Below are 18,982 nucleotides of genomic sequence, written 5' to 3'. Positions count from 1 at the left end.
TCAGGCCATCTAGAAATGTATCACTCACAGTGGAGAATTGCACTGCAGGCTGCAGATTAGCTTCTTCTCAGAGAAAGCACTCCTGCAGTGTGTTCTCCAGTGCTCTCAGGCACTCCTGCAGTGTGTTCTCCAGTGCATTCAGGCACTCCTGCAGTGTGTTCTCCAGTGCATTCAGGCACTCCTGCAGTGTGTTCTCCAGTGCATTCAGGCACTCCTGCAGTGTGTTCTCCAGTGCATTCAGGCACTCCTGCAGTGTGTTCTCCAGTGCATTCAGGCACTCCTGCAGTGTGTTCTCCAGTGCTCTCGGGCACTCCTGCAGTGTGTTCTCCAGTGCTCTCGGCCACTCCTGAAGTGTGTTCTCCAGTGCTCTCGGGTACTCCTGCAGTGTGTTCTCCAGTGCTCTCAGGCACTCCTGCAGTGTGTTCTCCAGTGCATTCAGGCACTCCTGCAGTGTGTTCTCCAGTGCTCTCGGGCACTCCTGCAGTGTGTTCTCCAGTGCATTCAGACACTCCTGCAGTGTGTTCTCCAGTGCTCTCAGGCACTCCTGCAGTGTGTTCTCCAGTGCTCTCAGGCACTCCTGCAGTGTGTTCTCCAGTGCTCTCAGGCACTCCTGCAGTGTGTTCTCCAGTGCTCTCAGGCACTCCTGCAGTGTGTTCTCCAGTGCTCTCAGGCACTCCTGCAGTGTGTTCTCCAGTGCATTCAGGCACTCCTGCAGTGTGTTCTCCAGTGCATTCAGGCACTCCTGCAGTGTGTTCTCCAGTGCATTCAGGCACTCCTGCAGTGTGTTCTCCAGTGCATTCAGGCACTCCTGCAGTGTGTTCTCCAGTGCATTCAGGCACTCCTGCAGTGTGTTCTCCAGTGCTCTCAGGCACTCCTGCAGTGTGTTCTCCAGTGCATTCAGGCACTCCTGCAGTGTGTTCTCCAGTGCTCTCGGGTACTCCTGCAGTGTGTTCTCCAGTGCATTCAGGCACTCCTGCAGTGTGTTCTCTAGTGCATTCAGGCACTCCTGCAGTGTGTTCTCCAGTGCTCTCGGGCACTCCTGCAGTGTGTTCTCCAGTGCATTCAGGCACTCCTGCAGTGTGTTCTCCAGTGCTCTCGGGCACTCCTGCAGTGTGTTCTCCAGTGCATTCAGGCACTCCTGCAGTGTGTTCTCCAGTGCATTCAGGCACTCCTGCAGTGTGTTCTCCAGTGCTCTTGGGCACTCCTGCAGTGTGTTCTCCAGTGCTCTTGGGCACTCCTGCAGTGTGTTCTCTAGTGTTCTCAGGCACTCCTGCAGTGTGTTCTGCAATGTGTGCTCTAAGGCACATGTGCTTAGCCATGTAGATACAGGTTCACATCTGGACCTGAGAGTTCTCCTTGTCCATTGTGCTTTGCAGGGATTTAAGTCTGATCTTGCTGTATGACAGCAGAGAGCTGATCTCAGGGTCACAGGTTTCCGTGGGCACTTCCCATTGTCTCTTTTCTACAGTTTCTGTGGTTTGAGTTTGCTTTCCCCAGCCCTGGGCATTTGGGTGTACCCCGCCAATGTCTTGTATCAAGATCTTTACCTTCAACCCCCGTGCCAGTATCAGATAAGCCCCACGACAGCCCCACCTGCTCTTCCCTGAAAAATCCACACCTGCAACTCCAGGGCAGCAGGTCCTGCATCTCAGATCCCTGCCACAGTGTGGCCATGACTCCAGCTGTGGCCAGAGTGCTACTTTGTCTATCCCAGGCTCCTCACAGTGAATAAAAGAGCAGACTCCTGCTCCTCACAGTGGGAAGACTCTTACAGCACACCAGGAGTACCTTCCTGTCTTCCGCAAAGCTCTCTACCCTCGCTTTTAACTTGTAGAGCAGGTGCTGGACCATTTCATTTCCTTGAGCATCCTCAGGCCAAGACCCTTTCAGAGTCACTTTGAGAGCCTGATGACTTCTGTCTACACTGAGGCAGAACTGTCCCCATGAGGTGGGTACAGCCAGGAGCACTGCTCAGCCTCTTGACCCTACTCTATAGTATTGACACATCTTGGCATGTCCAAAGGATGCCTTGGAAGCCTATGTCTTTGTGTAGGATCCAGGTGATTAGGCACAGCTTAGGTTGCAGCTCCTTCATGGACACTGTCAGTGTTTCCCAGCCACCTGAATTGTCATCTGCCATTTAAAATAAAGGGGAGGCTGTAAATCGTGCCATAAGTTAGATCCTATATCATTTATATATAATCCAAATTAATAGCTGGCAGTTGAGGGTGCCAGTTTCCTTCTGAAAAGCTATAGCACTGTAGACTGGGAAGGGATGCCTTCAGTATTGCTACACTCGTCACTTAAAAGAAGCAGAGTTTGTAGTACACCGTCAGTGCAGAATGCACTATTGTAGTACACTGTCAGCACAGAATGCACTATTGCAGTACACTGTCAGCTAAGAATGCACTATTGCAGTACACCGTCAGTGCAGAATGCACTATTGCAGTACACCATCAGCTCAGAATGCACTATTGTAGTACACCATCAGATCAGAATGCATTATTGCAGTACACTATCATCTCAGAATGTACTATTGTGGTACACGCGTCAGCTCAGAATGCACTATTGCAGTACACCGTCAGCTCAGAATGCACTATTATGGTACACTGTCAGCTCAGAATGCACTATTGTGGTACACTGTCAGCTCAGAATGCACTATTGTGGTACACTGTCAGCTCAGAATGCACTATTGCAGTACACCGTCAGCTCAGAATGCACTATTGTGGTACGCTGTCAGCTCAGAATGCACTATTGCAGTACACCGTCAATCAGCTCAGAATGCACTCTTGTAATACACCGCCAGCTCAGAATGCACTATCATAGTACACCATCCATGCAGAATGCACTATTGCAGTACGCCGTCAGCACAGAATGCACTATTGCAGTACATTGTCAGCACAGAATGCACTATTGTGGCACACTGTCAGCACAGAATGCACTATTGCAGTACACCGTCAGCACAGAATGCACTATTGCAGTACACCGTCAGCACAGAATGCCCTGTTGTGCCTACAATCTAGAGGTGACTCGAAAAGCAGCTAGAGAGTCAGCTGTCATTTATGACACTCCACAGGCCTCCTGTCCTTGTCTTGCTCACTTGGTCCAGTGTAGAATTTATGTGTGCTCATGCTTAACACGGTTTGCTTGCTCCCTGACAGCTGGAATTCACTCCACGTCCACCCCATGCTTCTTTCTCTCTTCAGAACAGTGCATCACATGAACACGTGAGCTATGTTGCTGGACCGAGCCACCCCTAAGCAAGTTACTTGTGGATATTATAAATTCTTAGGATCCTTGCTTAAGGAAAAGTTAGTGTGGTAATCAAGGCTACCCAAGATGGTTGCCGTGTGATCCTCACAGTGGCCAGTGTCTTGATGGTCTCGTGGATAAGAAGTCACATTCTGAGTGTGAGTTTCCAGTTTCTTGGGTCATAAAAGTAAGCAGTGTCAAGAACCCCATCATGAAACCTAAGGAAAGCTTCTTCTTTCAGAACATCTGATGCATGGCTCATTGTGCAGCCGTCTTATCCCCCCCTCCTGATGGCCTGTCCCTGCTTCAGGCTGGCTTCCATGTCTGCCATTCTGTTTCCTCCTTCCCCGTGCGCTTGTGCTGTCCTGGTAGCACATGGACATGTCAGTGGGACATTTTCTCTAGGTGGTCTGGGCTCTATAAGAAAGGTTTATAGACAGGAAACCCTGGTTTCCTGCAGTGACATATTGTATTTAACCTGCAAGCCAAAGGAAAACCTTTCCTTCTTAAGGTGGTTTTAGTCACGGTGTTTATCACAGCAGCTGAAACCAAGCTAGGACAGCCTGTTACATCAAGCCCTGGCAGTTTGTGAGATGTGTCTTCCCTGCCAGGCTTCGTGCCCAGTGTTCCTCCTGACGTATATGGTGATGCTTGTTCTTGCTTCCCTCCAGCCTTCCGCAGACACCCTCTGGTTTGCGTTTACCTGTCTGACACACAGGATGTCAGATGCATCATCCTATACTGCTGTCCTTACATCAGCCTTCCATGCCTCCTCAGCAGTGGCTAACTGAGCTCCCTCCTCTCCCCAACTCACCTTGGTCCCCAAGGCGGACCAGCATCACTGTCCTCCAAAACTAAATGGCTTTTTTTCTGAGTCTTCAAAATGGATCTCCTTGTCATTACAGGATTTTTTTTCTTGCCCTTCCTGATCCTCAAGCATTGATACTTGCATTTCTGGGTCCTTCCCTCTCTCTTCACTGTGGCCTTCATTCCTTGAATCACCTCCCATCCTTGTAAAAATGTTTAGTCTCCATCAGGGCTTGTTCCCCTGCCTTTGATCATCAGTTCCCGCATAAAATACATAAAGCATTTATATTTATAATAAGCCTTAATCAGCACTAGATTAATAGCTACTCTCTATGCTGTTAGAATCTATTTCCTATCTGTAACCCCGAGCTATTACTTACTGTGTTCCATCTGGGCTGCTCTTGACTCCAGCAGGCCAGCCCTCGTGGCCGTGATTTTAAGATTCTTACCACACGGCATTTCTCCTCTTTCTGCCTTTCTCTCCTTCCTCGTGGTCTCATCAGACCCCCAAGCCAGAGAACTTCAAACCTCGCCTATGTCTCTTCAGCCCAGCTATTAGCTGCTGGTATCTTTATTTAACAGATAGTTTTAAATTAACAAGCAAGGTCACATTGTATGTGCGATTCTCTCATTTTGGGGAGCAGGTCTTGAGGGGGGTCAGTATTTATCATTACAGTACATATCAAAAGATCAAACCTCAACACACTCTTAACAGTTGTCTCCTGGAAATCCTCCCCGCCCATTTCCACACCCCTGTACTCAAGACTGTCACCTGCTTTGGGTCCTCAGCCAACAACTTACATCCAGATCCCCATCATGTGCCCACGGGTGTCTGCCGAAGTGACCTCATTCCTCCACTTGTCTCTCCGGGACCTAGCAGTGTATCTGATCATATGCCCAGGGCTTACTACTTTTTGTGAAATGATCAATCCTCTTATGTACATGGATTGTGATTTGCTTTTGTTTTTTCCCCTCTCTATATCCCCATAGCATGGTATCAGATACAAAATAGGCATGTAGCTATATTTATTACTTCCTGTTACTTTGTGACAAAATACCTGAGATAACCAACTTTTTTTTTTTTTAAAAAAAGGAAAGGTTTATTCAGACTCATAGTATCAGAGGTCTCACTCCATGGGTGATTTGCTCTGTTGCTTCTGGGCCCGTGGCTAACCATAGTTGGACTCATAACTTACCTCAGGATAGTCAGAAATTAAACAAGAGGAAGAGGGAGGGAGGGCTGGAGGCCTCTCATCTCCCAGGACACAGTCTGGTCTAACCTACTTCCTTCCATTTTGAAAGGTTCTACCATCTCCCACTGGGCTCCATGGGCTGAGGAGCAAGCCTTCAACTCGTGGACCTTTGGTACACAGAGCTGCAGATCAGAACAGCAGGGATATTTGCAGCCCACGTGTCTTGTGTCCAGTCTGCAGAACTCCTGCATCCAAGGGTCACCGTGCCTGCTACCTAAAACACTATGAAAAAATTTTTTTTTCAGAACTTGCAGTTCTCAAGACTGAACTTTGTGGTTGTTGTCCTGTAGTGAGTGCCAAAAGGTTGTGAACTCCTGGTTGCACATCACCAAGGTGGAGGCTACTTTATTTCCTGAACATAGCCGCTGCCGTCATTTATCAAAGAACTGCGCTGAAGATGAGATACAGGATTAAAACATAAGACAACTTTCCAAGCATCATGACCACACACACAGTAGGGCTTTAGAGCACAGTAGGGCTAGAGAGGTGTGCTGTTCGGCTAAACGAGGGCCATGCTCTCCCTGTCATTTCAGAGTGGGTGGCTTGTGTCAGGTCCAACTTCCTGGTCTTGTGCTACCTCCATGATGTGAAGAACATTCTGCAGCTTCACGACCTGACGACTGGTGCTCTCCTCAAGACCTTCCCGCTGGACGTGGGCAGTGTGGTGGGGTACAGTGGACGCAAGAAGGACTCTGAGATCTTCTACCAGTTCACATCCTTCTTATCTCCAGGTGAGAGGCTCTTCCTGCTGCTGGTGTGTGGAGTTTCTTCTGGGAAATTGCAGTGTGATGTTTTGTTTGTGCCTACCACAGGCTATACTCCAGACAGAATCACATAGAGTAAAGCTGTTATTCAGAACAGAGGCAAATAAAAACTATTCTCAGTAACTCTTCTACTGGGGGTGGGAACAGCTGTTGTTCTCAGTGCCAACCAATGTAACTGCCTTCCTTAGGTTTTTATTGCTGTGAAGAGACACCAGGACCACAAAAAGTCTTATAAAGGAAAACATTTAGTTGGGGATGGCTTACAGTTCAGGGGTTTAGTCTATTATCTACATGGCTAACATGCAGGAAACATGGCAGCCTGCAGGCAGACACCATGTAGAGAAGGAACTGAGTTCTACATCCAGTTGGCAGGCAGCAGGAAGTAAACTGGCCTGAGCTTCTGAGACCTCCAAGCCCACTTCCTAGTGCTGCACTTCCTTCGACAAAGCCACACCTACCCCAACAAGCCCAAACCTCTTTATGGTGCCACTTCCTGTGGACCTGTGGGGGTCATTTTTATTCAAACCGCTATAGTAAGTCTTAGTCCTGACCTTGATCTGTACAAAAATTCACAGTGAGGTAACAACAGCAAACCCCATGAATTGCCACACCAGTGTACAGAACACCACCTAGAATAAACTGTAGTTATAGAAAGGCAGTCTCATGCTCAAAAAAAAAACCAAACAAACAAAAACAATGTGTGTATTTTGGATCTATATTAAGGGAAGGAGAATATTTCTAAGATGATATTTTACATTTCCTGACATGAGTTAACTTTTTCCAAAATACAATAATTCCATTTTATACTTTCTGCAGAGCTGGTCACGTTCATCTTGTTTGTATGGAGGTTCTCCTCGGGTGTGTGCCGTCACAGCCACACATATGCCGTGTGCTGGCCCAGGAGTCTGCTCTATGGATTGTGACCAGGAAGACCCAGTCTTCAAAGCAGTCTGCCTGGAAAAGCTCCCACACTTGTCTTGTTCATTTGCCAAGCTCCTCTGGAGCACTTTCTGTCCCTCTGATTTTTTTTTCCTGTTATTTGCTGGTGGATGAAGCAGTCTTTGGGGGAGTTCTGCGGGAGTTGAGCTGACCATCCTCCTCTGGGGATTTGACCAGATTGCAGTGATCTCTCATCTGGATGCAGTTCTGTTTGAGCCTCTGGGTTCATAAGACATCTTACCACCGTGACAGGCTGCTGACAAGGCTGTTAGAACATGGAGAGTGGTACTGTGGGTAGGTCTGGGGTGCGTAAGGGCACTTCCCCAAGTGAGAGGAGCTAGAAAAAGCCAGAGAGTGGAAGCTGGCACCAAGAGGACATCAGGTGCCCCGCGTCTCCCCACAGCCCAGCGCTCAACAGTAGCCAGTGAGTAGAGGGATGTATTCCAGCCCTAATGTCATTCTCAAGGGCTCACTGGTCTAAACATGTCATATCTTTAAATGAATGAAGGACACAGAGGAACACAGGGTAGGGGTGACTCATCAGCTCTTAATAAAAGCCAGGGTCCCCGAAGGCTCGTAACCTTGCCAGTGACCCCATGTGACCATTTATTTCAGGAACAGGCTCATCATTATCTGGGGCAAAGGGTTCGCTGTCCTAGTGGGAAATGAGGGTTCTGTGCCAGGCGATGAAACACTGCCTGTGTCTGTGACTGTGACGGTTGGAAAGAAAAGTGTTCCTGGTTGTGTGCTGCTAGCTTCTTCTGAGGAAGCTTTCATTTGTTACCGTGACGCTTTGTTTGTCTCCCTGTCTCCTCTAGTTCACTTTTCCCATCCTTCCCTTCTCTCTTAATGATATTGGATTCCTAAAACCAGAGAGTGGAGTTTCCAGACTCAGGCCTTCTAAAGCCAAGTGTAAAGCAGCCATCAGCTAGTTGCATTCTCAGGAGCAAGACTGCCTGTGTACATACGCTTCCAAACACAGTCACATTGCTCAGATGACCTGCCCGTGCCTGTCTGCGGACCAGCTGCTCAGTACTGCAGTCCGTAGCACAGGCAGAGGAGGAGGAGAGACGCAGCTTCCCACTGTGAGCAGGGAATATCTAGCAAGGACACCAACTGACTTCGTACCCAATGGAGGTACATGGTGGAGACACATCTGAAGCCCAGCCCACTTGCGACTTGTGCACCTCAAGTCCCACCTGGGAAGAAGCTGGCAGCCGGGCCAGTCTAGAACAGGCAATGATTTCCTGTGACACAAACTACTTGGTATTTAACTGATTAGTTCTCTGCTTGTGGAAACTTAGGGGTTGAGGTTAGCTCCAGCCAGACTTGAACAAGACAGCATCCTCCAAGCCTGGCTCTGGGAGGCAGGAGGAGAAAGCCTTTCACTTGTGCTTTGGAAAAGAAACCTTTAAGAGCCTTGGCTTGGGCGCTTTGTGTGTCATTCTCCCCCCCCCCCCCCCCCCCCCCCCCGCCCTTTTATAGCCTTAAATCCTGCCCTACTGAGCTTCACGACCCCATTGTCTTCTCTTCCGGCCTTATTTCCCAGCTCTTCCCAGAGCATTCTCTTCTCCAACTCCCTCTTCTTTCCCTCAGCCCACACCTCTGGTCTCCTTGCCTCCGTCCTGCTGCTGGACAGCCAGTGAGAGCGCTGCTTCACGCCTTTTACCTTACGGGGCTTCTGTAATCAACTGCTACTTTAACTCTTCAGTTCATTTCTTCCAGCACACTTTCCCTGTCTCTGCGTGACCTGAATCAGGTGGGGGACATGATGCATCGTAGGTTACAGTGGTTCACATTACAGAAGCAAGAATGTGCGGTGTGTTAACCTGGGCTAACCCAGATGACTCTGCATAGAGAATATTGTTAAAATACAGTTATCATTGAAACCACCAAGCTGATCCCCACCTCCTTAGTGGGCCCTTATATAGAATGGAGGGAGGTACGTGGAGCTCTTAATGGCCACCAGCCTTTGCTGTGTGCTTCATTCTGAGTTAGAATCGTATCTCAGCTTTTCTGTATAAACAGGAATGTCTCCTCTCCTTTGTCTTTCATTAGGGAATTTAATTCCAGTTTGTTAGTGACTTGCCTGGGTTCACTGAGCTTTTAATTCCAGCTCCTAATTCTTCGGTATCAGTGTCAGCATGAAGGCGGAGCCGATGATCACGTGGCACAGGCTGCCTCTTTATTCCATCTGATTTCTTTTATATTCTTCTCTCATGCAGTACATTTCAACAACAGCTTCCTCTCCACTTCCCAGACCCCACTGCCCCCCCGCACCCAGTTTCCCTTCAGAAAAGAGCACTGGGATATCTCCCCCACCCCAGGAGTCAGATTTGTGCATGTTTGGTTCCTAAGTGGCTGCAAGTGCATCAAGTTGACAGTAGATATTAACATCACAGCTCTGTCGGAGGGGAAGCAGTGGTGCTGATGAGGGTACTTCTGTTCTCCAGGGTCAGACTCCCCTCACGCTGCTTGGCACAGTCACTCAGTGGTGATGAGCAAGGCCCCTGCCTGCTGTTACCCTCAGGTGGTGTGTGCACAGCATCCTTGTGGCCCAGTGTGCTTCAGGAGACATGGAAAGTGACCTGAGACTTTCTTCCCTCTAGGTGTCATTTACCACTGCGATCTTACCAAAGAGGAACTGGAGCCCATGGTTTTCCGAGAGGTGACGGTGAAGGGGATCGATGCTTCCGATTACCAGACGATCCAGGTATGGAGGAACTGGTCTCTTTCACAGGAGACAGGCAAGTCTGATGTTTAGGACGCTGTTCGCATTCCGCTTTGTCAGAAGCCGCAGAGCTAACCCACGGTGATACAGAGGACAAATATTTCAATGTTTAAAAAAAAAAATACTGCCGGGCGGTGGTGGCGCACGCCTTTAATCCCAGCACTTGGGAGGCAGAGGCAGGCAGATTTCTGAGTTCGAGGCTAGCGTGGTCTACAGAGTGAGTTCCAGGACAGCCAGAGCTACACAGAGAAACTCTGTCTCAAAAAACAAAATATTAATAAACTTTTGAAAGAAGCTTTAAGGAGGGGGCACGCCCACGTGGGAGGCTGAATTGTGCCGGCTACAGATCAGGAACCAGAATATTGAAAAGACTAGCTGGGTGGTCGTAGTGCACACCCTTAATCCCAGCACTCCTGGGAAAGGCAGGTGGGTCTGTCTCTGGGAGTTTGAGGCCAGCTTGGTCTACCGATTAAGTTCCAAGACAGCCAAGACTACACAGAATCTCTGTCTCCGACAACCCTAAGACTACAGTAGACCTTGTATTTGGGTACTTGACTGTTCCCAAGGGTGGTTTCCCACGGTGGAGCATCATTGTGATGGGGTGATGCTTTACCCTCAGTTGTCCATGGCTAGATATAGATCCTATGTAACAATGTGTTTACAAAAACAGGTGGAAGCTGGATTTGGTACAGGATTGTGGTTTACCATCTGTGTCCTATGTTAACTGCTAGCAAAATGGACTTCTGTTGATTGGAGAACAGCTGTGCCCATGTGTTCATATACAGGCTGCTGAATATTTTGACTGAATGGTTGGACCACAGTCTATGGCCCGTTACACATGTCCTAATTTATTTAGTATGTTAGCACCCTTAAGAAAGTTTCCTGGGTTATAATCTGTGTGAGTAGTAGTTAAAATCCGAAGCACCGGGCTTATTATATCAGAAGCCCTTTCAGGGAGGCCTGACGTAGCCTTATACATATTGAGTGGCATCGGGCAAGGCACATGGCCTTTCTGCCACTGTTTTCAACTGTAAGTAGTGTTCGGGACCTTTGGAGTTATTAGAAGGTACTGTGTTTTATGAGGTAACATATAGATTGAGTACAGTCTTGTTCAATAGATATAACTGTAATGTTCGTGTGGTTTTTCTATATCAGTTTGACTGTCAGACATTCAGCTTCATTGCTAGTTGAGTATCTAGGAGGGTTTCCATCCCACACGCATACACATGGCTCTGTAGGAGACGTATCTCTCTCAGCTGTTGCATTTGACTTTCTTCTAGTCCTTCCTGGGCATCCCTGGTGAGGACAGTATATGTATTCTTTTCAGTTCCAAATGGTGGTGGGTTGGGGGTGGTAAAGCTCAAATGTTTGTGTGGAAAATAAATCCCTCAGCTGTGAACAGAGCAACTAGATTTCTAAGAGACAGTGTGCCTAGTACACTGTCATACTAGATACCTGGCTGTGGCAAAGACTCTGTCCCTGGTGCCCCGTGACTCAAAGAAAACTGCTCTGACATTGACCATCTCAGATACTTAGAGCATTGCATAGGTAAACACTTAAGGACACACCTGGGCTAGCACACTGGGTTGCAGAGGGCAGCACACTGCTCTGTGTTCTGTGCCTGTCACGGGCCTCATACTGATTGTCACCACACCATGGAGCTCTGTTGATTCAGGCCCTCGTGCAGGTCTGGGTTTACAGTTATGCAGCAGAGAGTGGACGCAGGTGTGCACATGGTGTGACTAGGCTCTCAGCGGTGTTTCCGACAGGCACTTCCCATGGACGGAGCTCTAGGGAGGGCTTTGTGCAGGAGTAAAATGTGTCCTCATGGTGTGTAGTAAAGTGTCAAGTGAAGGCAGCAGGTATGGAAAAACTCATTTTATTTTCAGCTGTCCTGGGAATTGTGGCTTTCAGTCTCACGTGACTTGAGTCTGTGTAACGTGTTACCGTGAAGATGCGTAGGTTAGCCTGCAGGGCTGGCAACCACTAACTGATAGTGTTCATGACGACATCCTAGAGGTACTGTCTTCCTGGATATGTGGCAGCAAAAGGACCAAACAAGGAGATGGGGAGGGGAAGGGCAAGGAGACAGATGGCTAAGCCATCGCACACACACTGGGGAGGGCATGTTTGTGGAGGGGTCTGCATTTCACAAGACCTGCACATTTTGCCTGGGAAGGGGAAGGGCCTGGTGTTGAGTTTTATCATCAGACATAGAAAAAATGTCTGTGTAGCTTTTATCCATCCTGGTGGCAGCTCTGGGAAAACCAACCACATCAGAAACACCTTTCTTACTAGTTGTCTAAGTTACTGTTCAAAGCAATAGGAGAAACAAGTTTCAGAATCAGATCCTAGAGAACTCATCATCTCTCTTCTCATCTGAGGCCCATGTGAAGACGCAAGTTTTAGGTGGGTTTATTACATCTTTATTTAATTTAGTTTCTCTTTTTACTGTGAAATGACCACATCGGAGAGATTAGAACCTGTCTGCCCGAGTCTTTTCCAGGGAAGCTAAGATACAATAACAGTGTCATCTCATCCAACAGATGTGTGAGCCTGCCTAAGAAATCTTATCTACATGTATTTCCAGTAATCCATTTCATTCTCTCTTAACAAACATGGAAGAAAGCTTAGTCTCTCAATAAACAGTCCCTCCCAAACAGGGAGTGTTTGAATGCAGACATTCCTTATGTTGGCACTGTTCCCTGGGAAATGTAGTCACGCCCAAGAATTGAAACACAGAAAGATCTGAAAAGATGTGAGATGCCCCGGTCCAGGGAAGGATGACGTTTGTGGAGCACCCTGGCCAGGAGAAGCCCTCTTGCTTGTGGAGACTAGGGAGGAGAGTGAGTGGTTTTATAACCACTGACGTTAGGACCTCCTGTCATTCAGAACGTGCTTCTGCTTTCCCTGCTGTGAGATCCCATAATTTCACAGTCAGTTCAAGAAGCTAAGCCTCAGTGTGCCGCGTGTGTGCAGATGGTGCCGCTGGCCCGTGTCATCGGGGATGAATTGTGTGCTGTGGCTGAACAGGGCATAACAAAGAAATGGAGCGTAGCCAGAATTCAGTTTCTGGCTTCTAGAGTCTCGTGGTTCAGCCAGCTGAGAGATTGGTTTTCTTCCCCTCCGACCAAAATGAAAGAAGAAAAAAAAAATCATAGACCTGAAAATGGACCAGGAGCTGAATATAAGCCAACTATTCTCTTTTCTTAGCAGTCTCACATTTTATAAAAGGCGAGATAAATTAGAAGATCCCCTGTATCCATATTTTATGAGCAGCTGTAGAATTGCTTGGAACGGTGTAATAGTAAGGACTTGAAGCATCCGGCCGTGTTGTTACTGCCTGCGTCTCTCGTCCTTTGTACTTAGTAGGACTCTTTCTAACGTGTACCTCAATCTCAGCATTGATGATTTGTGTTTCCCAGCATGCCTTGGGGTCACAGTAGTGGGATATGTGTTTTGTTTTGGTTTGTGGGTTTCTCTGCATAGCCTTGGCTGTCCTGAGACTTGCTCTAAAGGCCAGGCTGGCCTTGAACTCACAGAGATCCACCTGCCTCTGCCTCATGCTGGGGTTAAAGGTGTGCGCTACCATCGCTTTCCTAAAGTAGATTTGAACTTTTTTTTTAACACTTAGGTTTCTGTGACCTTAGTCATAACTGATTGGTGGTTGCTAGCATGCAGGCACTGCTATTGAGAGGACATATTCTTGAGCATTAACAAGCTTTTTGATACCAGGAAGTGTTGCTCCAAGCTCGTAGCACCTGTAGCATCAGGAGCAGGCACGGCCCATCCGTGTGCTTGTGAGCTGGCTGTTGCACTAATGGCAATATAGTTCTGTAACTCTGGGTCTGTATACTCAGGCCTTGGTTAGAAACAGAGGCGGCCATGGCACGATAGCTCAGCCAGTAAAGGTGCCTGTTGACCAGCCTTGCTTGTTGACCCACATGCTGGAAGGAAAGAACTGGTTTCCACAAGTTATCCTCTGACTGCAGTGTATGCTCCTTGTCATATCTCTCTCTCTCTCTCTCTCTCTCTCTCTCTCTCTCTCTCTCTCTCTCTCTCTCTCTGTCTGTCTCTCTCTCTGTCTATCTCTCTGTCTCTCTCTCTGTCTCTCTCTGTCTCTCTCCCTCTCTGTCTCTGTCTCTCTCTCTCTCTCTCTGTCTCTCTCTCTCTCTCTCTCTCACACACACACACACACACTAGATGTAACGGTTTTGAAGATGGCTTAGGGAAGGTGAAGGGCAGTGTTCTCATGGAGCACTGAGGTCTCACTGTGCTTCAGGATTCACTGTGGAAGTTACCTGAAGTGGTATCAGCTGTCCTCAGTTGGTTGCCCCCATATTTGCTGGTCTGTACAGTGATGTAGTCCTGCATAAATAGACATCTGTAGTGCTTTGGCATTCTGGATGAAGGTGTTATGCTCCTGCACAAAGCGGCCTGCACTCCCTTTTCTGTGCAGATCTGAAGTGTTCAACGACTTAGCTGCAAGGATGGTAAGGGTCTCTGCTTCTGTTACAGAAGCACATTACGTGCCCAGTGTGTGGCCAGTGCCAACTCCATGAGATGGTACATGCTTTCTCTTCCATGTCTGAAGCACAGCATCACTTTGTATCAGCCTGGAAACATATAACCCACAATGTGAAAGTATCAAGGTAGCCTTGAGAGTGTAGCCAGCCCTCGTGGGTATCCATAGAAGATCTGCACCATAGGTCACATGACCTCAGAAAAGAAATAGAAAGCACATGTTCTTTCATATTTCATCTAGCTCATAAGTCTCTATATGTGATCAGATTACATGTGGGTGTAATATAACATGAAGAAGAGAGAACAAGGGTCATATAAGAGGTCGATGAGTGCCGGGCGGTGGTGGCGCATGCCTTTAATCCCAGCACTTGGGAGGCAGAGGCAGGCGGATTTCTGAGTTCGAGGCCAGCCTGGTCTACAGAGTGAGTTCCAGGACAGCCAAGGGCTACACAGAGAAACCCTGCCTCAAAAAAACCAAAAAAAAAAAAAAAAAAAAAAAAAAAAAGAGGTCGATGAAGGACGGAATACACTAATAGACACAAGGTACAAGAGAATCTACAGTCATTGTTTTCTAGTTCCAATTCCGACATGCAGTTTTGTTTGGTTTTCGTGGTGGATAAATACCTAAAACATATTCAATACCTAAAGTGTAAAGATTAATATTAAATTACGGTTTTTGTTCCAGATACCTGTGCTAGCTGGATAGAAGTTCACTGAGTTGTATCGACTTAGGGCTAGCCAGTTTTGATGTGCAGTGTTTTTATTAATTTGTAAGTTTTCTATGATAAAGTATATGACATTAAAAATGAAAATAAAAATAAAGTCTGCATCATGAAATGTTCTGGGCTGAACGTCTCTGGGTTTCTCTGGACTTTGTTCTGAGTAAACGGTTCTGTATTAGATTAAGAGTGTTGTCTGAGTTTTGGTAGGTCCAAGAGAGCAGCGACTTCCACCTGGTGCCTTAGAACAGGAGAAAAGAAACCTGTTGGTTTTCCTGGATGAAGAGGGGTGTGGCGCCATGGCCCAGCACGGCAGGGATTTGGTTTGGCAGGCTTACTTTACTGAGTTGTTAGTGTATCTAACAGAGACTGATTTAATATGAACAGCTTAGATCTGTCCGTTAATTGTTTAACAATGCATATTTCATATTTGATGCTACAACTACTGTAGATCAAACCAAACCTAAACTTAGCACCATGAGTGATAGTTGTTTGTGCTGGAAATGTCTTCACCCTTACTTAGTGTATAAAGTATTTAGTAATTCAGATATCTGTGTGTATTACTGAATTTGTTATTCCATGTGATAAAGCCACTTCTGCAGGTTTAATGTTTCCCTGAGAGTTGTGGCTAAGGCTGCCGGTGCTGAGGCAGGTACACCTAAGCGTCACCTCGCTGTCTCAGAAAGCAGTGGCATCCTGTCTTTATTCCATAGCAAAGTGGAAAACATTGGTGGCGTAATGCGTCTGCCGCTGGTGTCTGTTCCTAGCCATCTTAATAATTGTTTTGTAAAGATGGGATCAGTCTGGATGTGGTCTCCGCACTCAGACAGGAAGATCTTAAGTTTGAGGTTAGCCTCCATTCTTTCACAGACAGCATCACCAAAACGAAAAAGCCAAACTGCCTTTCAGTGCAGACACAGTTCTGAGCACCAGGGAAAAGTAAACCAAAACATTCATGGCTGGAAAGTCACAGGCGAGTGCACAGGGTGGCCTAGTCTAGTCCAGGATTCCCACTCTTCTGTTGCATGGCCACACAGAGCTTCCGTTTCCAGCAAGACTTAATGTCTTATGGCTGCTGGGGTTTGACCATATTATATCCATTCTTTAGCCCACCCCAGCTAGGGCTGTGCTCTAGAAAGAAGCATAGGTCACATCTGCTGACATGGGTAAAGGGTGAGGCTGAGTTACAAGGACTTATGAGATGTCGTTTAAATCGTAGGGGAGATGTGTGCCCAGCTCAAAGCAACAGGATTGGATGTGGGAGACATACCATAGCAGCTTTCCACAAAAGATAAAATAGGAGTCAACTAGGTACAGGCCGGAAACCAAAGTACTGCACGCCCCCTGGTGGCCAGGTGCCTAAATCTCATGCTTAGAGCTGAGAAAAAAAATAAAGACCAATAGAAAAATTGAGACCTTAATTGATTTCTTCTTTGACCCACTCATCATTCAGTGTTGAGGTGTTTATTCATACTGACTTTGTGTACTTACTAGAAATGTGTTTGCTGTTGCTTTAAATTTTATTGTATTGTGGTCAGATAGGATACACAGTGTTACCACAAGTTTTCTGAATTTGAGATTTGTTTTGTGTCCCAGGATATGATCTGTTTTAGAGAAGCTTGGGCATGCTGCTGAGTGGAGAGTGGAATATTCCGTAGATACCTGTTAGGTCCATTTGATGTGCGACAATAGCTTGATTCTGGTATTTCTCTACTTTTGTCCCGATGGACCTGTCTGTTGGGGAAAGAGGGATATTGAGTACCTGCTGCTACTGAGTCAGATTTGGTGTGTGTCTTTAATCTCAGTATGCGACTGGGTGCTCCACAGTTTGGTGCACATACGTTTAGGATGGTAGTGTCTTCTTAGTTAATGGTTCCCTTCAGGATTATTGTCCTTTACTTCTTCCGATGAGTTTTGGTTTGAAGTCTGTTTTGTTAGCTATTGGGGCAGCAGCACCTGCTTGTTTCCTGGTTCCCTTTGCTTCAACCACCTTTTCCCGTTCTTTCACTGTAAGGTGGAGTCTGGTTTTGAAACTAGGATCATTGATATTAGCAAACACACACTACAAAGACAAAAGCACTCTGCGTGTATATGTATGTTCCTGCTTGTGTGGGTGTGTTCATGTGAGTGCGTGTGCACACACGTATGTACGTGTGGAGGGCAGGAGTTGACACGCATGCTTCGTCGTCAGTCACTTGGCACTTTAGTCTTGAGGCAGGGTTTCCCACTGAACCTGGACCCCATCTACTCAGCTAGGCTAGCTGGCCAGCGTGTCTCACGAATCCACTGTCCGCGGCCCTGACCCCATCCCAGCGCTGGAATTACAGACACCCCATGGGGTCTGGCTTTTAGGACGATGTTGGAAATGGAAACTGAGATGTTTGTGCTTGTGGAGCAGGCAGTTTCAACTGAGTCATCTCGTCCCAGCACGAGCACTTGACAAGGACAGGCAGTAGATTTGTGGATAGAGGATACAGGTGTATTTGAGGTTACAGATGAGTTCTCTGAATGGTTATCTGGGTCAGGGAGGAAGCAGGGGAAGCCAATGGCCACATAGCTCTGTGGGCTTTTGACTTTGTGCCAGACCTGTTTCTCGAATAAGATAACCAAGTTCCTTCTATTTTCCCTCCAGCCTGTAAAGGCTGTGGACAGGATTCCTCTTGAGACAGGCCTTAGCAGCATGGCACATGAACCTACAGACTGGTGCTGAGCCTCTGGCTTCAGACCACCTCCACTGGTGTTTTGTTTTGTTTTGTTTTGCATAGTATGAACGTCCCATCCTGGGGTCTGGCCCTCTGGACAGAGCTGTGGCTTCTTAGGTCTGGGTTCCGTTTGACAGTGTCTGTGTAGAGTTGACACATAGAGAGGATCTCAGCGTCTAGAATGGCTGTGCTGAGAGGAGGTGGTGCCCAGTGGAGGCTTGAGTGAAGGGAAGCTGCCTGACCATGGAAGGAACTTAAGTCGGCCTTCCTGAGTGGCCCCCATGTGTGCTTGTCACTGGCTGTCACAGACTGAAGCAAAGAAGCCACTCTGTCTGGGGTTTGTACCTCTGACAGTAAGATAAAGAAACATCTAACTTTACTGCCTCGGGAAAAATAAGCTGGTAAAAATGCTTTCTAGTCACCTGTATTTAGAAGTGGTCTCATGGAGCCCTCTCACTGAGAGGAGACTGAAGTCCGTTCTGTGTAAGCACCTTAACACAAGGAATGTCAGACCCAGGCTACAGCTCAGAACTGCAGAGCGGTGTGAATCCCTCATCACTTAGTTCTCTACCAAGTTCAAGGTTCGCTGTCTTCGGTTTGTTTTCTCCACCTCTAATAATTCAGAGTGGGGAAAAGACTAATGGGTCTCTGGATTTCCTAAGTTCTCTCTCTCGCCTCTAAAACTCTTTCTATGCCCAGGACGCAAGAAGCGCTTCATAAATTCTTGTGGGACTTTGTAAACATTAGAAGTATTCTCTGTGTAAAGGGAGTAAAACCTTACAAATTCACATTTTGTAAATACGTTGTTTATGCCATAGACCATTTTAAGTGACAGATACTTCTTAGCATTTTCATGTCCACCTGTCACATTAATGGAGACTTCACTGTCTTACCGTTTCCAAAAGTGTTTATGTTAAGTGTTCTGTGCTTAGAGAGGTGGACTTGCTCATTCCAGCTCATGCCTGGTGTTGGGCACAAGTATGGTGCAGCACACATGTGCTGTCCTGGTTACACATGGAAGGCCATGTGAGAGTCCTGCTGGACACTCTGGGTCCCAATCTTTTTTCCACAAGGCTTGGCTTTTGATGTTCACAGACATGGAGATGAGCTGTGTTGTCAGAGCAAGCCTTCACATAACTGAACCCAGGAACGAGCGCGTGCACACACACCCCACCCTTCCTGGCCATTCATTCACGCCCTTTGTCAGAGTGTCAGACACCCTTGGGTGCTGGAGCAGCCCTTCCTCCCTGTGCCCGGCTTTTGTTTCTTCATTGCTCTGGATGAGAGCTGC

The 18,982-nt window shown here is 47.3% G+C and overlaps 1 protein-coding gene across 1 annotated transcript in view; it reads left to right on the top strand.

Annotated features, from left to right (window-relative positions):
• Prep (prolyl endopeptidase) overlaps window positions 1-18,982 on the top strand; it is an 86,404-nt gene that overhangs the window by 46,277 nt on the left and 21,145 nt on the right. The window contains exons 9-10 of the mRNA XM_034524419.2: window positions 5,846-6,043; window positions 9,625-9,728. Of these exons, the coding sequence (XP_034380310.1) occupies window positions 5,846-6,043; window positions 9,625-9,728 (302 nt within the window). The remainder of the gene's footprint in view (window positions 1-5,845; window positions 6,044-9,624; window positions 9,729-18,982) is intronic.

The sequence above is a fragment of the Arvicanthis niloticus genome, chromosome 20 (assembly GCF_011762505.2).
Source record: "Arvicanthis niloticus isolate mArvNil1 chromosome 20, mArvNil1.pat.X, whole genome shotgun sequence".
Classification (NCBI taxonomy): Eukaryota; Metazoa; Chordata; class Mammalia; order Rodentia; family Muridae; genus Arvicanthis; species Arvicanthis niloticus.
Note: the sequence above shows the minus strand (reverse complement) of the source record. Positions and strands in the feature narration are given on the sequence as shown.